The following is a 17,131-nucleotide window of genomic DNA, read 5'->3' as shown; positions in this document are numbered from 1 at the left end:
TCTGCGATTCCCTCCTTAACTAGAATGCTAAATTCCAACATGTAGTTTTATGCTATTAATCAGTATATTGTGTTTGCCAAGAATATCCATCTCTGTTTATCTCTAAAAAGTATATAATTGCCTTTTTTGAAATCACACACGTTTTTTATTTATTTCATATGCTTAATTACTAGATAAGTTAACACTTGATGTTTCTAACTATTGATAAATGAATAAATTCCGTATTCATAAACCTTTTTACATTAAAAGAAATCTTACTGCTATTAAACACCGTATACAATATCACAATTAAATACGAATATAAAATTCTTTAATTCCTGAGGATTTAATTGAATATAGATGTTTCTTTTTTATTCACTTTTCATCAATTTTGATAACATCTAACTCAAACGTAGGCCAATTGGATATGCATGCAATATAATACTACATCATGTAGTTTATCTAGCTTTTCATGCCTTATGTGTTTGATGATTATGATAACGATATTGATCTCTATGCAAATGATAACTATTAAATGGTAATGATTATAATAATAAATATAGTGACGATATTTTTATATACAGTGACAATAATGATATAATCTATAATGATACAATTTACCGTACTCCAGGCCTCCTTTTCCGTATGTCAGATGTCTTACATTAGCATTAAAATATATATATTAAAAACATAATTCCATTTTTATTTCTCAATGTGAACCTTCCACTTTACGATTTAATTTTATATCCCAATCTTAACCTTCTCCCAACTTATAGATTTGTTTATTGAATTTAGTGCATGCATTTCAGTTATCATTACCATATTATAGCTTTTATAAATATCTTTGGAAATAAATTTGTAACGTGCTCACATCTAGAATTACCTTGAAAGTGCAATATACCAACGTCAATCAATTAATTGTTACGTTATATTATTTGACTACTTCATTTCACTTATGTAACAATGAAATTTATGTATACATTGTAATCTTCGTGTGTATCAGTCTCCCAACTGTTTTAACAAGGAAGTATTTTGTACAATAAACCGGAATGAATGAATGAAATTCATTATTTTACCCCCCGGAATTCTTTAGCATTACTATCAAATGCATTGGTTTTCATTGTGTTGATATTCTGTTATCCATTTTGTGAAATATGCCAATAAAATGAAATAAAATGAAAGCTGATTCGACCTACCGACATTATTTATGCATGTCCAGCTCTGACGCACCTAGGTTCTCAGGCTGCGAGGATAGTCGAAGATGTCGTCTGGTTTTGATTGACTATGAACCAAGAAGGTGAATCGGGTCTCACTGCTGTTTAAAGTTAATTGATTTAAAAATAATTGATAGTTAGCTAAGTAGTCTATTTAAGTATAAAGTCTATAGACCAAACAGGTAGATTATATTTATCTTATTGGATAAATTCAATTAAGAATGAATTCAAAATGTTTGATCATTAGGTGTGTGTTTGTTAGACGAATAACTAAAGTGACACATATGCAGTTATGTCGTACATGAATAAGCTATAGGTGTTCGAAAAATCAAGTTAACGGAAAGATACTACACAAAAGTTACAAACATATCCTTACATTCTGCATCACTCTATGGACTTCCTTGCTTCAAAAATGTAATTGGAAAACATCGAAAATCATATTGATACGATACTGAAAAACAAGGCACCTGTTATGTATAAAACCATGCTATCATTCACAGACCAAGTGGTGGATAATGTAGGTAGAACTGCCAGGCATAGGAGATGTTTCCCATGGTCCAACCTCTTTGGTATGAAAGTCAAAGTACTTTCAGCGTCATATCGACCTGCATCATTTTCACTAATATTCAGGGATGAATGACCTGTCACATTTCTTGATCCTATGTACCAATAAATGCAAGGAGCTGGGTACCCATTGGCAACCTTGCAGATCACGGTGGCTTCTATCCCTTCTTTTAATTCAGCAGGTAAAGTCATAACGACCTCATCCGGTGGTGCTGTAGCATGTTAAGAGAAATGGAAAAGTGACACGTTCTATTAAAGCATGAAAATCATTAGTGGACATGGGTTATCTGCTTGATGAAGCTTTATTTTTACAGAAAAATACACATGTCGGCCTAATCAATTACCATATCTTGCTTTCCGAAAACGTCCGTTCTAGAAGATCATTAATATATCAACCTCAACGAAACGAAATCAAATTGTTAAATCAATGAATACCACACACACACGTGCGCACAAAAACCTCCTGGTATTTGTTTTTGAAAGTATTAGTTCCAGTACAAAGCATTTAAAAAAATGACCTTGTGCCGGCCGCACAGAAGCGTTGTTAGCCTAATAGAGCGCTAACAGTATGCCCAGTCACATCTTTCGGATTGTGGAGTCAAAACATATTTCAATGTGTACGCAATGCATTGATTAAAACATTGGGCATCGCTGCCACATTACCGGTTGTAATAGGGCATTTGTTAGCGCATTGTTCATGTCGTTAGCGCTAACACCGTTTCTGTGCGGTCAGCACTGTTGTGTTTTGCGTCTGTAATAAAAGGTAGAAAATGTGGAAAGATACGGGGTGAAAGGCTCGAGGTTCGAGCCCTGCTAATAATAGCTTAGGAACTATTTTAGTAAATGTCCCGACACGTCTGTAAAATGCCAACAGAGACATACACATATATGCATGTATATATATATATAAGAGATGAAATATCCACGTACCATATGTTGATATTGTAACAAACTGTCGTTCGACAAAATCTTCACCTAGATAAACATAGCACCAGAGAATCAACCCTTGATACTTCCTATACAGATGCAACTTGAAAGTACTTTTGGTATCAAACAGACTGCCGTCTACAGGATTTTGAGTCTTCGACAGACTTTCATTTCTAGGAGGAATATCAGGGTCGTCAATGCTCCATGTCAGTTTAACTGCCGGTCGTGATCGAATACTTTGACAGGTGATTGAAGCCGAAGAACCTTCTTGAACATAAATAAATGTTGGTGATGTCCGGTAGTCTTTGCCATTTCCAGATTGAAAGATTGTCGTGCTAGATGGAAGAACTATATAGGAAAGGTGAAATAAAGATGGGGGAATCTGCGATATACGGTATGTCAATTTGAATCGGTCTGTGCTTAAAGCAAATACCATTTCATGTCTTGTGTAACGATGGATAAGGGTTAAATTTTATAGGAGAACATGGATTGAATTACAAAAAATACAGACTAATTTGAACAGGACAATATCATTTGCTAATCTCAGCACTGCTCAGGAAAATGTCATGAAAATCACTTTTGTTTTTGGTTTTCTTTTTCATGAATTACGTTAACATACCGTGAACATTTAGGAATACAATACACTGACGATCACTCTGGAGTGTTTGGTGTGACGCAAAGCAGCTGATGTGCTTTCCTTGATCATTCACAGAGGGCGTGATTGTAACAACCTTTTGAGACGTGTAGCTGTTGCCTTTAACGACATCGGTCTGATCTTGTTGGTTGGAAGTAAGATCATCTGGTACAATCCAGTTAAGGATTGCAGGAGGTCTTGCTTGCGATGCTGTACATGTTAGCACATTTGGCTCCCCGGCCAGTATCGTTCTAGTGGAGTTATCGGAGCAAAGACGGCTTGATCTATCGGTAACTATGATTACTGAAGGCGAAGCTGTGAAAGAAGATTGAAAAGGAGGTACTATTAGAGCTATACACAATTATTCACAATTTAAATAGGTTCAATGTGTGTGGGGTGTGTGTGTTTATTGATTTCTTAGAAAGATGAGCTTCACAATCCGGATGCCAATGAACACACGTCTTTTCACGACTGTTGAAGAAACAAATCTTGAATTATCTTTTTTTGTAACATCATGGGCACTGACGAAGAGTGTGACATTTTCTTTCATTTTTGAGAGCTACGCTCCTTTCAAAATATGCGATTTGATTTCTACAGCATATATATTATTCATTATCTATTCTTGAAGTATGTTACATTGAATAAAAGTACGTATATACATGTATTTGTGGATGTCGATAAAGCTTTTATCTAATTATGAATGAACACATTACATATATTATATAATAAAAAGTATTTCATGGTTGTAAGGGTTGTGTGCTGATGAATTCGTTTAGCTTTGTTAGTTTATTTCCTTTCTTAGCGTTCAGTTAAGCAGAGTTTAATCGCGTTTCACATACTTCAGTAATCTGTATGATTAATTATTTTCTAAATATCGTGCATGTACTATTTCTAGTCTAAAGATTTCATTGTTCAAATTGGATTGACTTGAATTTGGTCATTATTTTTTAAACTATTACTGCACCTGGTAGTAATGGTGTTACGAGCACGCTCCTTGATACTGTAATGTAGGGAAAGGCAGTTTGGCGAACAGAACATTTGTAATGGCCGCTATCTTCACCAACCAGTTGTTTTATCGTAAGATTAGCACTGGAGTCGTCTGCCACCAAGCTGAATTTCCATTGGTCTAGAACAGTAAACCCACAGGACCGATCTTCCCTACAATCACATGTTGCCAGTGATTCACCATCCTTCTGCCACGTGATCTCCATATTTCTGGCTTGTAGTGTGTACGTGCACACCAATGTAAAATCCTCGCCAATCACTGGAAGATACTTGCCTCTGTTGATCAACACACCAAACCCTTCTGTTTCTGTGAGATTGAAAGATAATATTTTGGAAATTAAGATATTTCATTTGGCGTCATTTCTCCTGAACTTATGCAATCAAAACATTTTGCTTTAAGTGAGTTTAAGGGGCATCATTATGAATTATTCATTTGTTAATATCACTGATCATTCAATCGTTTCATCTTCTTTTATTTCTAATCCACTTATCGATTTATTTCACTATTTATTCATTTAATGACTGTAATGCATCATTAATTAATTGAGGCCACGAGTATCTATTCAGAAGGAGGGGTGTTGCAAATATCACCAGATGCTCACCATTTAATAATGGCTGGGAATATTTTTGTCCTTTGGTCATCCTCTAGAGGAATCGAAGGATATTGTTCTCCAAAAAATGTCAGTAAGCCGCTTTGCATATGGAATGTGAGCACATGAAGATGTGTTGTAATAGCCATGTAAAGGTACTTACAATGTACACATAGAGAACCTTTTATAAATTACGGTGCTCGTTTAATCGTTAACGGAAAATGGGTCAAATACAGATATACCGACGTAAACCTACCACAACTGAAGAGCGTTAGAACAAGAACCACAGTATGTTCAAAAGCGCTTGTCATATCGAATCTGACTGTACGAAGACTTGCTTTCAGAACGACATGAAATCCAACAAAGGCAAATATACTCTTATCAAGTCAAACTTGATGAGACTCCCTGATGCTATACACTTTTGGGAAAGAATCGCTGGTATTAAGTCAAACGAGTCCTACTGGTTTCCTTTTCAACTGATTCGGTTTCGTGATGTGCTGTTTAACATTTATGACTTGAGTGATATGGTCCAAGAGGTCGCCATTTCCCTTCGCAGCACGATCGTATAGATTACTGCTATTTCAAAATGTTCGAGTTAGACGTTGACAGCTGGTGCTGGTGATAAACTATTTTTTTTTCAAAATTACAATCTGAAATAAAGCACACACACTAGAAATAACATCAGCATCAGCGGCCGCGGAAACGGGGGACGGGCTGATGGGAATTCAGCCCCCGCGCTTTTTCCCAAACCGTGAACAAAAACGTTAAAATTACCATATTATTATGATTCTTTGTATGGATGCAGAGTCCCCCCCCCCCCCCTTCAAAACCGTTCCGCGGCCACCGATCATGCTGATCATTAGCAGTTTAAACTTCAATGGATCAGATAGGTGTCCATGTTTGGATTTCAATATTGGATAATATATGGTTAGAATTTTAATGATCAATGTCAATCATGTTTTTAGACATAGTTTACAGAAATCACCCGTTAGATTTCTTTAATATTTGTAATAATCGTATTGTCAATGAATATTACAGGGCAGTTCACATTTGGAGTGTATACAGCCACATGCATGCGACCACACGCGTGTGGTTATATCCAATACTAGGCACCGCTGAGGATACCGCTACACGCGTCACTTGCACCTATACTCTGCAGCGGCAGTATCGCAAGCGCGTGAAATGACCAATGTGTATTTTGGTATTTCTTGCGACGGTACATGTTGCAAAACTTCATCACAAAGGTTTTGTCTCTCGATTTCTTGGACATACAAACAATTCTCACTAATAAGTTCCCTGTCACCTGCTTGCCGATCAGGTGAGAATGAAATGAGAATATTATATGTTGGCCTAGAATCTATGTCAACATCAGTGAAATCGGGAGATAAAACCTTCATGATGAATCTTTGAGAAAGATATATTTTCTTGATGACTGATTGAATCCGATGACCGGGGTAATAATATATCTGTAAAGCGCTTAGAAACGTCGTTCCGATGGATTAAGCGCTATATAAAAGCGGATTATTATTATTATTATTATTGATAAATAGGTCAATCCAATGACCTAGCAACCTGCCCAGTTTCACTAACACATCGTTTAAATTTAATCCTATATTGTAACAGATTCCGTTACCTGAAGCACACGGCCAAGTTGTGTCATTGCTCTCTTGCACACAGTTCGGTGGTTAGAAATTTTGACGTAAAACGTAACATTTATTTTGAATGGTTGATGCCGCAGTAAGGGATTAAATCCTAATTCCAACCTGATGAAGTTGTTTGGTTGAGTCAGACAATAAACTCAGTTCTAAGATCCAAAACTCCAAAATTATTATTATTTGTTAATTGCTATTAACCCTTTTATTGAAGGGCAAATTTGATCAGATATTCTCAGTTCTGCACATTTGTAACACTGGTATTTTCTTTCCTTGCTACACACATTAAACAAAATTTAAATGTCTCTTAAATTCATTTACAAATAAATTAACTATATTTAGTATTATGTTCGCCAATTCAAATGTTAAACTTTATTCATTTCTGGGTGATTAACAAAACACAAATGTAGTATGACTGCTTGCTGAATGCATCGTGTTCTAATATATTTTCCAATTTTATAAAAAATAGATGGATCTGTGTCATGATTATTAAATTTCTTTCTCCAGTTCAAACCTAGATGCTAAACTTGATTAAACCTTATATCTATATTAATTGAAAGAGAAATATTCTATGAATCAGTTACTTAAATATATTTCCTCAAAAAACTGTTTGGCTTTCAGTGTAAATAGGCAGTCTAGGTGTACATACATGTCTCTGCCCCCCCCCCCACACACACACCTTGATAAAGAAGAATGACTCCTACCCCCTGTGCTGCCACGGGTAATTGCTCCTAGTAAACTAAATACGTCTTTAAAAGGCGTCTATGATTACTGCTTCCATATGTTAACATATCAATTAACAATGCGTTCAGCACGTGCCCAAAGGCGCCAAATTCAAGTTGCTTGCCTTCGAAACACAACTACGCCACGCACGACTGTATGCTTTCCTTTACGGAATGCATGCATATACACGTATGCGGCGTTTTCATTTGAACTACTTCACTCGGCCTACATAATTTTGACACGTTAATTTCATTACTTAAGAACCATATTTCAGCATGACACTCGGCTTATCTGATAACATAACTAATAGACTTCAAGATAAACAAATACTACTCACGTCATTGGGCTCGTATTACCAAATTGAAGAAATTAAGCAACAACTATGGGCAAGTGACACGCTTCCCATGATCAGTCATAATAAAATGCGCCCTCAATCGGTACGCGAAATCTAATAAAAATCGATTACAAGATAAAACATAAACAGTATCACAACAAATTGAGAAACTACAACAACTTCCTCCGGTACGCGACATCCATCTTGTGACAAATATAAACTGAAATGAAACCAGAATAATATTTCACTTGCCCCTTTCACTTATTTTCATTTTTACTGTTTTATTTTTCTTGGTCGTGATTTTTTTATTTATTTTTATTTTCATTTATTTATTTTTTTTTGGGGGGAAGGGCGCATTGCTAATTTCATATCAATGTCAGTGGACAATTGACTAAACCAATCATGTACATAACATTTTCCCTTTGAACTGAAGGTAAAAGATAAAAAATGAAAATGTTTTAGATATCTTGCGATTATGAAGCTTGTGCATTTTTTTTTTTTTTGGGGGGGGGGGGGGTCAGGTTCATTTATTACTCATCTCTGGCGATACTATAAATAAAATGCTTATACACCAGAAAAGATAATGGCAAGCGCAAAGTATAGATAATCGTAAAACTGATTATAAGGTACAATGGTCACCACGGTATGGCGGATGTAAGGATAGTAAAGAAATTCCGAAGGCAAAACGAGAAAGGAACTTGCATAATAAAAAACAAGAACAAACACATAGCACATAAAAGGCAAATCAGACACATAAATGCCTAATAAGCCGCGAGGGGGGGGGGGTAAAGGGGGTGGACACATAAAGGGTTTATTTTCAGCGGAAGGAAACTCGCTTAACTTCGAGCCATTATTCATAGCCGAAATTTTCAGTATGGCCTAAACAAGGATCTGTCTCGGCTGGACAAATACATTTTTTTATTAATAATTTCAAAAATTTCTCATAGGTTTATTGTTATTATTATTGCTCTACTCTCCTCCATACATATTAACAGTTGATTTCAATATAGAGTGATTTAGGAGGTGATTGTCACCTCCCTTAATCGTAATTTATTTTCTTGATATATAAGCCTTTATCCATTCTATTCTTGCAGTTTCATGATTGTGGTGGCGTCATAATATGTGATTGTGACAATGATGTCCTCACGCGATATTTTTTCTTATTATTTTTCTTATTATTATGATAATTATGCTGTTTTGTGCGCGGTCCTATGACTACCACAATCATGAATGTTATTATTTCAGTTCTTGTCACTGCGAAATTTGTTGTATCCCTGAAGACGTGTGTTTAACGTCGAAAATTTGGACTTCAAAATAAACTCAGTTAAACAAATAAACTAAGTGCAATGCATTACCACTTTGCCTCATTAATTTATATATATATATATATATATATATATATATATATATATAAAATCAAACTAAATAGAGAATAGTCAAAGGATGCTCAAATATTGAAATATTTGAGCATTCCTTGACTATACTTCATTTAGTTTGATTATTATTTTCTTTCCGTGACGGGGGACATTCTTCGTTATTTCATCGTATATATATATATATATACATATATTTAAGAGGTCATTATGACTTATATAGATATATGAATATAATGAATGTACTGACACTTTCTACTTCCCCGCCAAAAGGTCTATCTTTTTATCGGGTGTCCCAAAAGCATATTTCGTCCTGTCATTATGCAAATTTTCCCTCGTCCCTTAAAGTCTGCTTCGGCATATAGCTAATTTTGAGACATTGGCTCCTCTTTAATTTTACGATTTTATTTTACTAAACCAAATATGATTATATATGTCCAAATTTTTCACCACACATCTAATCGAATGAGTTGCCAAACCTGTTATGCACGTATGATTATTCACATTTATGTTTGATTTGATTTTTCTTCTACATAACAATATAATATAACATACATGTAACAAGCATATATAGACAATAAATCAGGTATAAATCATTTAGCATAAAATCAATAGTAATGATAAATTAAGAGCAAAATAAATTAATTCATGATTTTTTTTTAATAAATCACGAATCGCCAATGAATATAAATTATCTCTTATTCCGTGACTTATTGACCATGTTGGATTTTGTTTTTTCAAGCCTCTGCAAAGATGGTAAATACGTAGTTTTCATAGCTTCTTAACAAATAAAAAAAGATTGTTATTTGTTGTTCAGGGGTTTTCCGGCGTTGGCACACTATTTATGGTATTTGTAAGATTTAGAAAGTGTATGTTTTCTTTGAAATGATTAACATGACGTCATAGACGTTAATTGAGGTTTAGAATTATTGGTTGAATAAATAATCTGAAATTGAATGGGTTTGTCAGTCATTAGGTCAAAATGTAGAGACTACGAAATAAAAATAAACAAAAAGATGAAAATATGCATCTTGAATTTTTAGAAAAACTTTCACCCTTCATTATAAGAGTAAGGTAGCCTGTATAACAAAGGCGATTTTTGGGGGGTTGGGTTTCTTTTTTGGTGTTTTCAAGATTTTGCCATTTTCATATTTATTAAGTGCATAGCCGCACGTAGCGACCTCCCCCCCCCCCCTCACGAAATTTTCGAAAGTGACACATTTTTACTGACTCCAATTTTCACAACATTTACGAAAAGTGTGCGCGAAATGCCAAAAAATGTCTCCATGACAAGCTTGGTCGCTTTGCTCCCTTACTCCCGACCTTCTTTGAACAAAATATGCGTGTGGACATGATAAAGCATGTTTAAACATAGCGATGGGGCATTGTTGATTTAAACTGCTTTTATCCATCTACATTTTGTTGACGATTATAATTTCATTTACCCGTTTTCTTATTATGGCAATATCTGAATAATCCACCAAAAATTATTGTTTCATTAATGACATCGCCCCTCTTGGTCAAACATCATCGGTATCAGAGTCAGAGTGCTTTCAGCATCATATCGATCAGCTGCATTCAATGAAGTCTCCAGCGATGAATTATCTGTCAGGTTTCTTGATCCGATGTACCAATGGATGAGAGGAGCAGGATATCCATTAAGAGCTCTACAGGTTATGTTGGTCTCTGCACCTTCAAACATGTCACCTGGGATAGATATTGTGACATCGACCGGTAGCCCTTCATAGAAACATAAAGCCATTGGTCATAGTTAAACTTCAGCTGAAGAAATAAGCATGGTCTTGAACATATCCCGGACAGTTTATGGGGGAATAAAACAAAATAAACGTTAAATCGTCAATAACAGAAATAGAGAGTTCGTGTCATAAAGAACTACAGGGGAGAAACTACATTGCAATATACATCTCAGGTTTGCAAATTATACTACATGAATTTCCATCGAATGATCTTACTCTTTAAACAATTCTACCGTAAAAATATTAATTGTTAGAATAAAATCATTGAGGGATAACAGCTCACCGTAAACAACTAGTCTTGCTGTCAGTAATTTAACAAAGAAGGCGTCCTCCATATACGAGGAACATACAATGTGCATTCCATGTTTCGTGGCATCTGGTCTTATGGTAATGGTACTTTCAGTGTCAAACAAAGTGTCGTCTAAAATACTCCTATTACTCGAGACATTTGCAAGGATCGGAGTCCTCTCAAAGGCATCAACTATAAGCCAAAATGATAGTTCGGTTGCTGGGAATGACCCGATGCTTTTACAGGTGATTGAAGTCAGTGAATCTTCTTGAACGTATAGGACTGTTGAGAGTGACTGGTTACCTCCAGTCGGAAAGAGCAGCACACTGGCCGGCAGAACTGTAAATATGGCAAGATATAAAATAAGAGGAACATAAAGAGGGATATATAAAGGAAGTATTGAATGCTAGACGAACATGCCCTTTTGTGAAAAGCGGTTTCGGAATTGAATGATGTTTAAATAAATGAGAAATAAATAGATATTGTGTACAATATCATATCACCATGATTACTGCAAAATGATGTTTAGAAACAGCCAGTTCGTATTACATTTAAATGGACTCGGGGACTAGAAAATGGATCTGAAATGCACGTGATATTGCAGCATTATTGGTTCAATTATTAGGTTATTTTCCATAAATGGAATATTAAGAAACTTAGCAAGGACTAAAAATCTAATATTTTTTTAGACTCACTGTGACATCAATACATGTATATGATTTAATGAATGTTTCATACCATGAACATTCAGACTAACTGAGCGTCTAATATTTTTCTGTAGTTCTGGGTGTGATATAATACAGCTAAGAATTTGTCCATGATCGTTCCTGGTGGGTGTGATTATCAAAGTTCTTCGAGAGATGTAAGATCCATCTTGGATGACATCCGACTGATCGTGATGAACAGCTGACACGCCCTTAGTTGTTACCCATTGCAGTACCACAGGAGGCCTTGCCTGATATGCTTCACATGTGATACCAAACGGCTCTCCAGCAGTTACACTTATACTGGTGTTATCCAAGTATTGCCAGCCCGATTGCGTATCAGTCATGACGACCCTTGATGGTGACACTAAAGACAAAAAAGGGTATATTTAAAACTCATGTCCAACAAGTCTTCTCACTTTGCTGTTCATATGCTTCGATGATTATTATAATTGACTGGTTATTTTTTTGTAATCTTTATGGCGTTCTTATACAGCATCGTATAACATACTGATTACTTAACACTTTGCTATGAGGTAAGGGAGATCAAACATTTCAACGCATAGATCTCAATTGCTATCTTAAGTAGATTGTGAAGAACTACCGGAATGCACTGGCGCTGTCCATAGCATGGACAGAGGTAAGGACACGAGAATACACTCTTGACTGGGCTTCATGGAAACTGTATACTTTATACTAAACATTTTTCCAAGAGACAGGAATGATTTTATTATACAGAGTGAAGTTTATTTCTATTTAAAAATAGTCGTGTATCTTTTCACTTAAGTATGGCTAATCTGAGAATTTTCATCAGAAACACACTGCTCAACAGGAATGTGTAACGACAGACATTTAGTCGTATAAAAATAAACGTGTTATAGCTAGCAAATAGGAATCAGCGGCATTGCACAAGTATGAAATTACGGTAGTAGGATGGGGATTTTGGGTTGGCTGTTGCCTTAAATTTTCCACATAGAAATGCACCAATATCATCCACGATGATGAATGTCTTGCAAGATTTTGAAAATATGCAGGACTTTGATTTTGATATTTTTGAAATTCGCAACAAAAATATAAAATATTCAGAGATGTTGGTAAAAATCACGTTTTTATTTCATCTCATTTCTTTTATTTATTTTTTAAGCGTTTCATAATGGTGATTTACCAATAAACGAAAATAAATGGAACTATCTTGTATTTTTCATCAGAAGATTGCAAAATTTATTGAGTGTGTAACCTTTTGACTTTGAATTAAATTTCATAGTATGATCTTTCATTTACGTTGTCTTTTATGTTCTTTCATCTTTCATTAACCCGATCTAAGTAACATTGAATTGAATGTCGCTTACATGTTTTACACTCTCCTTTGTTCTTACCTGGATATAGTACTTCCAGTATTTCATTCGCTGAACGTTGTCCATGTAGGTACAGTACATCGCATGTGTATCTCCCATTGTCACCAGTAGTCAAATTGATTATTGTAAGCGATGTGCTGCGGTCATCTGCCATTAACTTGTATTTTATAAGATTGGGAATGTTAGATGTACAGCTACCCGCAGAAGTGCACGATTCATAAGCAACCTGGCTGCCACCGTGTGTCCAATGTACCGTACGATCATACGTAGGAGGCGAATAGATGCACGTCATCGTAAAATCTTCTCCTTTGACGGGTAGGGTCTGACTTGGTTGAAAAGAAATCGTGGCTCTAGATATGGTAGAGCGGGAGCCTGTAAATGGATTGGGAAGGCATATTTTCAATTATTGGTAATAACAGACGAATTGCTAATTCATAGTATACTTTACAAGATGGGTATCAATTTTAGGTTATCAAGAGGTGCAGAGTTGCACCCTTCATTATATTTAACCTAAAAGGATGCACAATTGCACTTTTTTCGAGTTCTGCTGCAGATTTGTTTAATCATTTTTTTTTACCTGTATACAGAGAAACCATTTCGATAAATAGTGACCACAATCTAAGAGCTGGTTTACATTCGGGCACTTTGAATTATATCATACATAAATTATTATATTGATTATACGTCATGTACGTGTATATTTCGCCTTTTGCTGATTCTACCCTCAGTGAACGTTATATTCATTCATAAATAATGCAGTTCATACGTCATCTATAGATGCATATGCCTATTATGCGCATTCTCAGATGAAATCAAACAATGTAATTAGGAATGATAGCAAGCTTTTTATGAGGGAAAATGAATTCCTCAATTCAAATGGTCTTACAGGATACTGGATTACTTCCTCGTGAAATATTGTTTATTATATTCACAGCCTTTATTTACTAAAAAGAGAAATGCTACAAGCCAGTATGTATGTATTTAAATCTTTTAAATTCGACTTACCATTACCAAGGAAGAGAACAGCAAACAAGCACCAAATATGGTAAGCCATTTGAGATCAGGGTGATACTGACCAATCTAAAATCCTAGTAATAAGGAAACATTCAATATCAAAAGAGAGTTGCAGATTGTGATACAAATTTCGTTTCTAGAAGACATCATCGATGAGTGCCTAACACATAGAAGGAATATGATGAGAATTTGATCGATTGCTTTCAGTCGCCCATGCCGTTAAACACATTACAACAGTACGACTGAATGTCTTGTCAATGGTCGAAAATGAAAGTACGATGTTTTGTCTATAGATTATATTGACTGTATTGCTGCATTTCAATGATCTAGCGATAGAGTGTGCTCTTTCCCCTATCACAATTGAGGTTGAGCTTTGAGGATTCCGTGCAGAAAAATGTCTCGACACGACTCTTAGGGATGAGCTCCAATACACAATAAATCCGAGATACTTCAGAGAACATGTTCCGAAAGCATATTGATCCTAATCAACACCATTAACATGCCACTGTAGCCAATCGGCGTAAAATAATACACAAAAACTCTTTTAGAGCTACAAGCAATCTTAGACATTGGGACTTAAAGTACTGCTAATCAACCAAACTTCGAAATGACTTATGACACCACTTGTCTTTTGACTTAAGAACTTATACATTGACGTCATGTAGCGCCGCCATCTTAGAGGCTGGTGTATTTGCTTTACATGCATTGTTGCTCTTCAGCTGGCCATCTTGACAACTCAATTTACGTGTATTCCTCATTATCCTCTGAGGGAGGAAGCTATGATACTGTGACGTAAATACATGTACATAACATCTATTCCAACGATGTGACATGATCACCCATCTTCCCCGATAACCCTATCTACAAAAGCAACACTCCTATAAAACTTGTGTGAAATCATTTTTAAGTTTGTGACCCAAGGTTATTTGCGAAAAATATTCATAGGAATCCGCAGCTTCCAGGTCCAAAGTACATCATTGCTACATATTGACAGGATGTTTATTCATTTAACTTCCAATTCATTAAATAAAATTTCAAATAATATCTACATCCTGTCCACATCTAAATAAACCCAAGGGATCTATTTTTTATCATTATGATCACTTAGTGCTTTTCCTTCGTTTCCCCAAATTGCACCACAGTAATCATGGTAATCAAACATGCTTTGTATCAAACTCTTATAAAATACCAGTGCTGTGGTTTACTTATGCATGTAGTCTGAATCTCTTGAATGGGTACTGTTAAGTGACGTCTTGCTTAATTTTTTTTCTCTACGATTGTTACAGGAATTTGATTCTAATTCCTAGGTATTTCATTTGAGTTACTAATTTGTTTACATTAGGGCCAGTAAAAACATTGGGTACTTCTGTCTGTTTTAACGATCTGATGTCCACTCCGAACTCGCATGTATCTATATGAAACGTTAGTCTATTCTTCGCTAGAAATTTCTAAGCAATAGATTATCAACACGGGTGTTTACTTTATTATTTTCTATTTATATTTTGATAACGGTACTTACAACGTTTCGTTATTTTTGTTAACACATTCTCACATTCTCCTGCACTCGGATCATAGAGCTTGATTCTTTCATAACACTGCTACTGCACAACATCATAATAAAAATGATGAAACGGGATTTTAACGTTCTTGTCGTTTTTTTATTATCAATTCAGCAATATGAGAAACACCAGAGTAGTATAACATCACACAGACATATACATAGACCACTGTTGAAATAAATAGACTACAATTGTATTATGAACACTGATATGCTGACCCTTGCTACAGACCTAACATTTAATGTTTAACATAAAATTTCTAATAAGATAATATTCACCGCATGGATGGTAAATGATTCATAGAAGTATTATAATTCGTCTTAATTGGTAGGGGTACTCACTAAACAGCATAAAATTTGATGTTTGACTGGAAATTTAAAGATTTTATTAGCAGAGTCAGTTTCTTTGCGAATAGAAAATAATTACTTTGATCAGTATCGTTAACAAATTGGATACACAACCTCAAAAATCAAACAATTATAATATGATAATAATATATAATGATTTATATAGCGCAGAAACTATGTGCTCATATTCTACTTCCCTGCAATTAAGAGCCGGTGAAATGCTTTAGAACAAAATAAGAAAAGGGGGTAAAAAGATGTATGGGAATTATTCAAACAGATATGTTTTTAGTTCAAGTTTGAATGTTTCTAATGATGGACAGGATCTTATTACATGCGGCAAACCATTCCATAATTTGGGGGCTGCACAGGCAAAAGCACCATCTCCCAAATTTATTTTTGTTTTATGAGAGGGGATATGAAGGAGCAAATTATCATGAGAACTGCGCAGGTAGTGAGAGTGTCTGTGAACTTTTCTTTGTAAAAGCTCAGAAAAATAACTAGGGGCTTGGCCACTTAGTGCCTTGTATACGATTAATAAAATCTTGAATGATATTCGTTGGCGAACTGGTAGCCAGTGAAGATTCTTTAAGACAGGGGTGATCCTTGAAAATCTAGATTGACTACAAATCAGCCGTGCACATGCGTTCTGTATTCGCTGAAGACGCCCAATTTGAGACGAGGGGAGCCCATAGAGCAAACTGTTACAATAATCTATCTTACTAATAATGCATGCATGGACAATTATTTTCATGCTTTAAATAATGATACATTGAAAGTTCAAAATAGTATTTCTTATACAGAAGTAAAAAGAAATAAGTAAACCGTTTGAATATATGTTAAATTTGCGTATCAGACACTATTCTGTATCTAGAGGGCAGAGACCCTAAATGTATCTTTTCAGGACATTATTAATGTTCATGTTAAAAACTACGAAACGGTAAATGAATAATCAGTTAAAACGTGCACTTTGGAAATTTCAAACGACTCTCCCAAATCACCCCTCCAATGTGAAAGTAAGGCACCCTGCATAACAATGAAGATTATGTTTACTATATTCAGAACCGTGCGCCGAAGTGGTAGCAGTTGCTCCCCCTCCCCTCCCTTGAAATTT

The 17,131-nt window shown here is 35.3% G+C and overlaps 2 protein-coding genes across 2 annotated transcripts; both read right to left on the bottom strand.

Annotated features, from left to right (window-relative positions):
- Positions 1-800: 800 nt before the first annotated feature.
- Positions 801-7,825, bottom strand: LOC121420252 (nephrin-like). The gene is made up of 6 exons (XM_041614823.1): positions 7,626-7,825; positions 4,283-4,630; positions 3,304-3,633; positions 2,688-3,032; positions 1,661-1,969; positions 801-1,294 (listed from the first exon to the last, which is right to left on the bottom strand). Exons 2-6 carry the CDS (start codon positions 4,527-4,529, stop codon positions 1,218-1,220), a joined length of 1,308 nt encoding a protein of 435 aa, XP_041470757.1. The 5' UTR covers positions 4,530-4,630; positions 7,626-7,825; the 3' UTR covers positions 801-1,217.
- Positions 7,826-10,435: 2,610 nt separating this feature from the next.
- LOC121419583 (synaptogenesis protein syg-2-like) lies at positions 10,436-14,190 on the bottom strand. Its single transcript, XM_041614038.1, has 5 exons — positions 14,106-14,190; positions 13,122-13,472; positions 11,780-12,112; positions 11,036-11,380; positions 10,436-10,735 (listed from the first exon to the last, which is right to left on the bottom strand). The coding sequence occupies exons 1-5, from the start codon at positions 14,152-14,154 to the stop codon at positions 10,494-10,496; spliced, it is 1,320 nt and encodes a 439-aa protein (XP_041469972.1). The 5' UTR covers positions 14,155-14,190; the 3' UTR covers positions 10,436-10,493.
- Between the last annotated feature and the right edge of the window lie 2,941 nt (positions 14,191-17,131).

This window comes from Lytechinus variegatus, chromosome 8, assembly GCF_018143015.1.
Source record: "Lytechinus variegatus isolate NC3 chromosome 8, Lvar_3.0, whole genome shotgun sequence".
Taxonomy (NCBI): domain Eukaryota; kingdom Metazoa; phylum Echinodermata; class Echinoidea; order Temnopleuroida; family Toxopneustidae; genus Lytechinus; species Lytechinus variegatus.
Note: the sequence above shows the minus strand (reverse complement) of the source record. Positions and strands in the feature narration are given on the sequence as shown.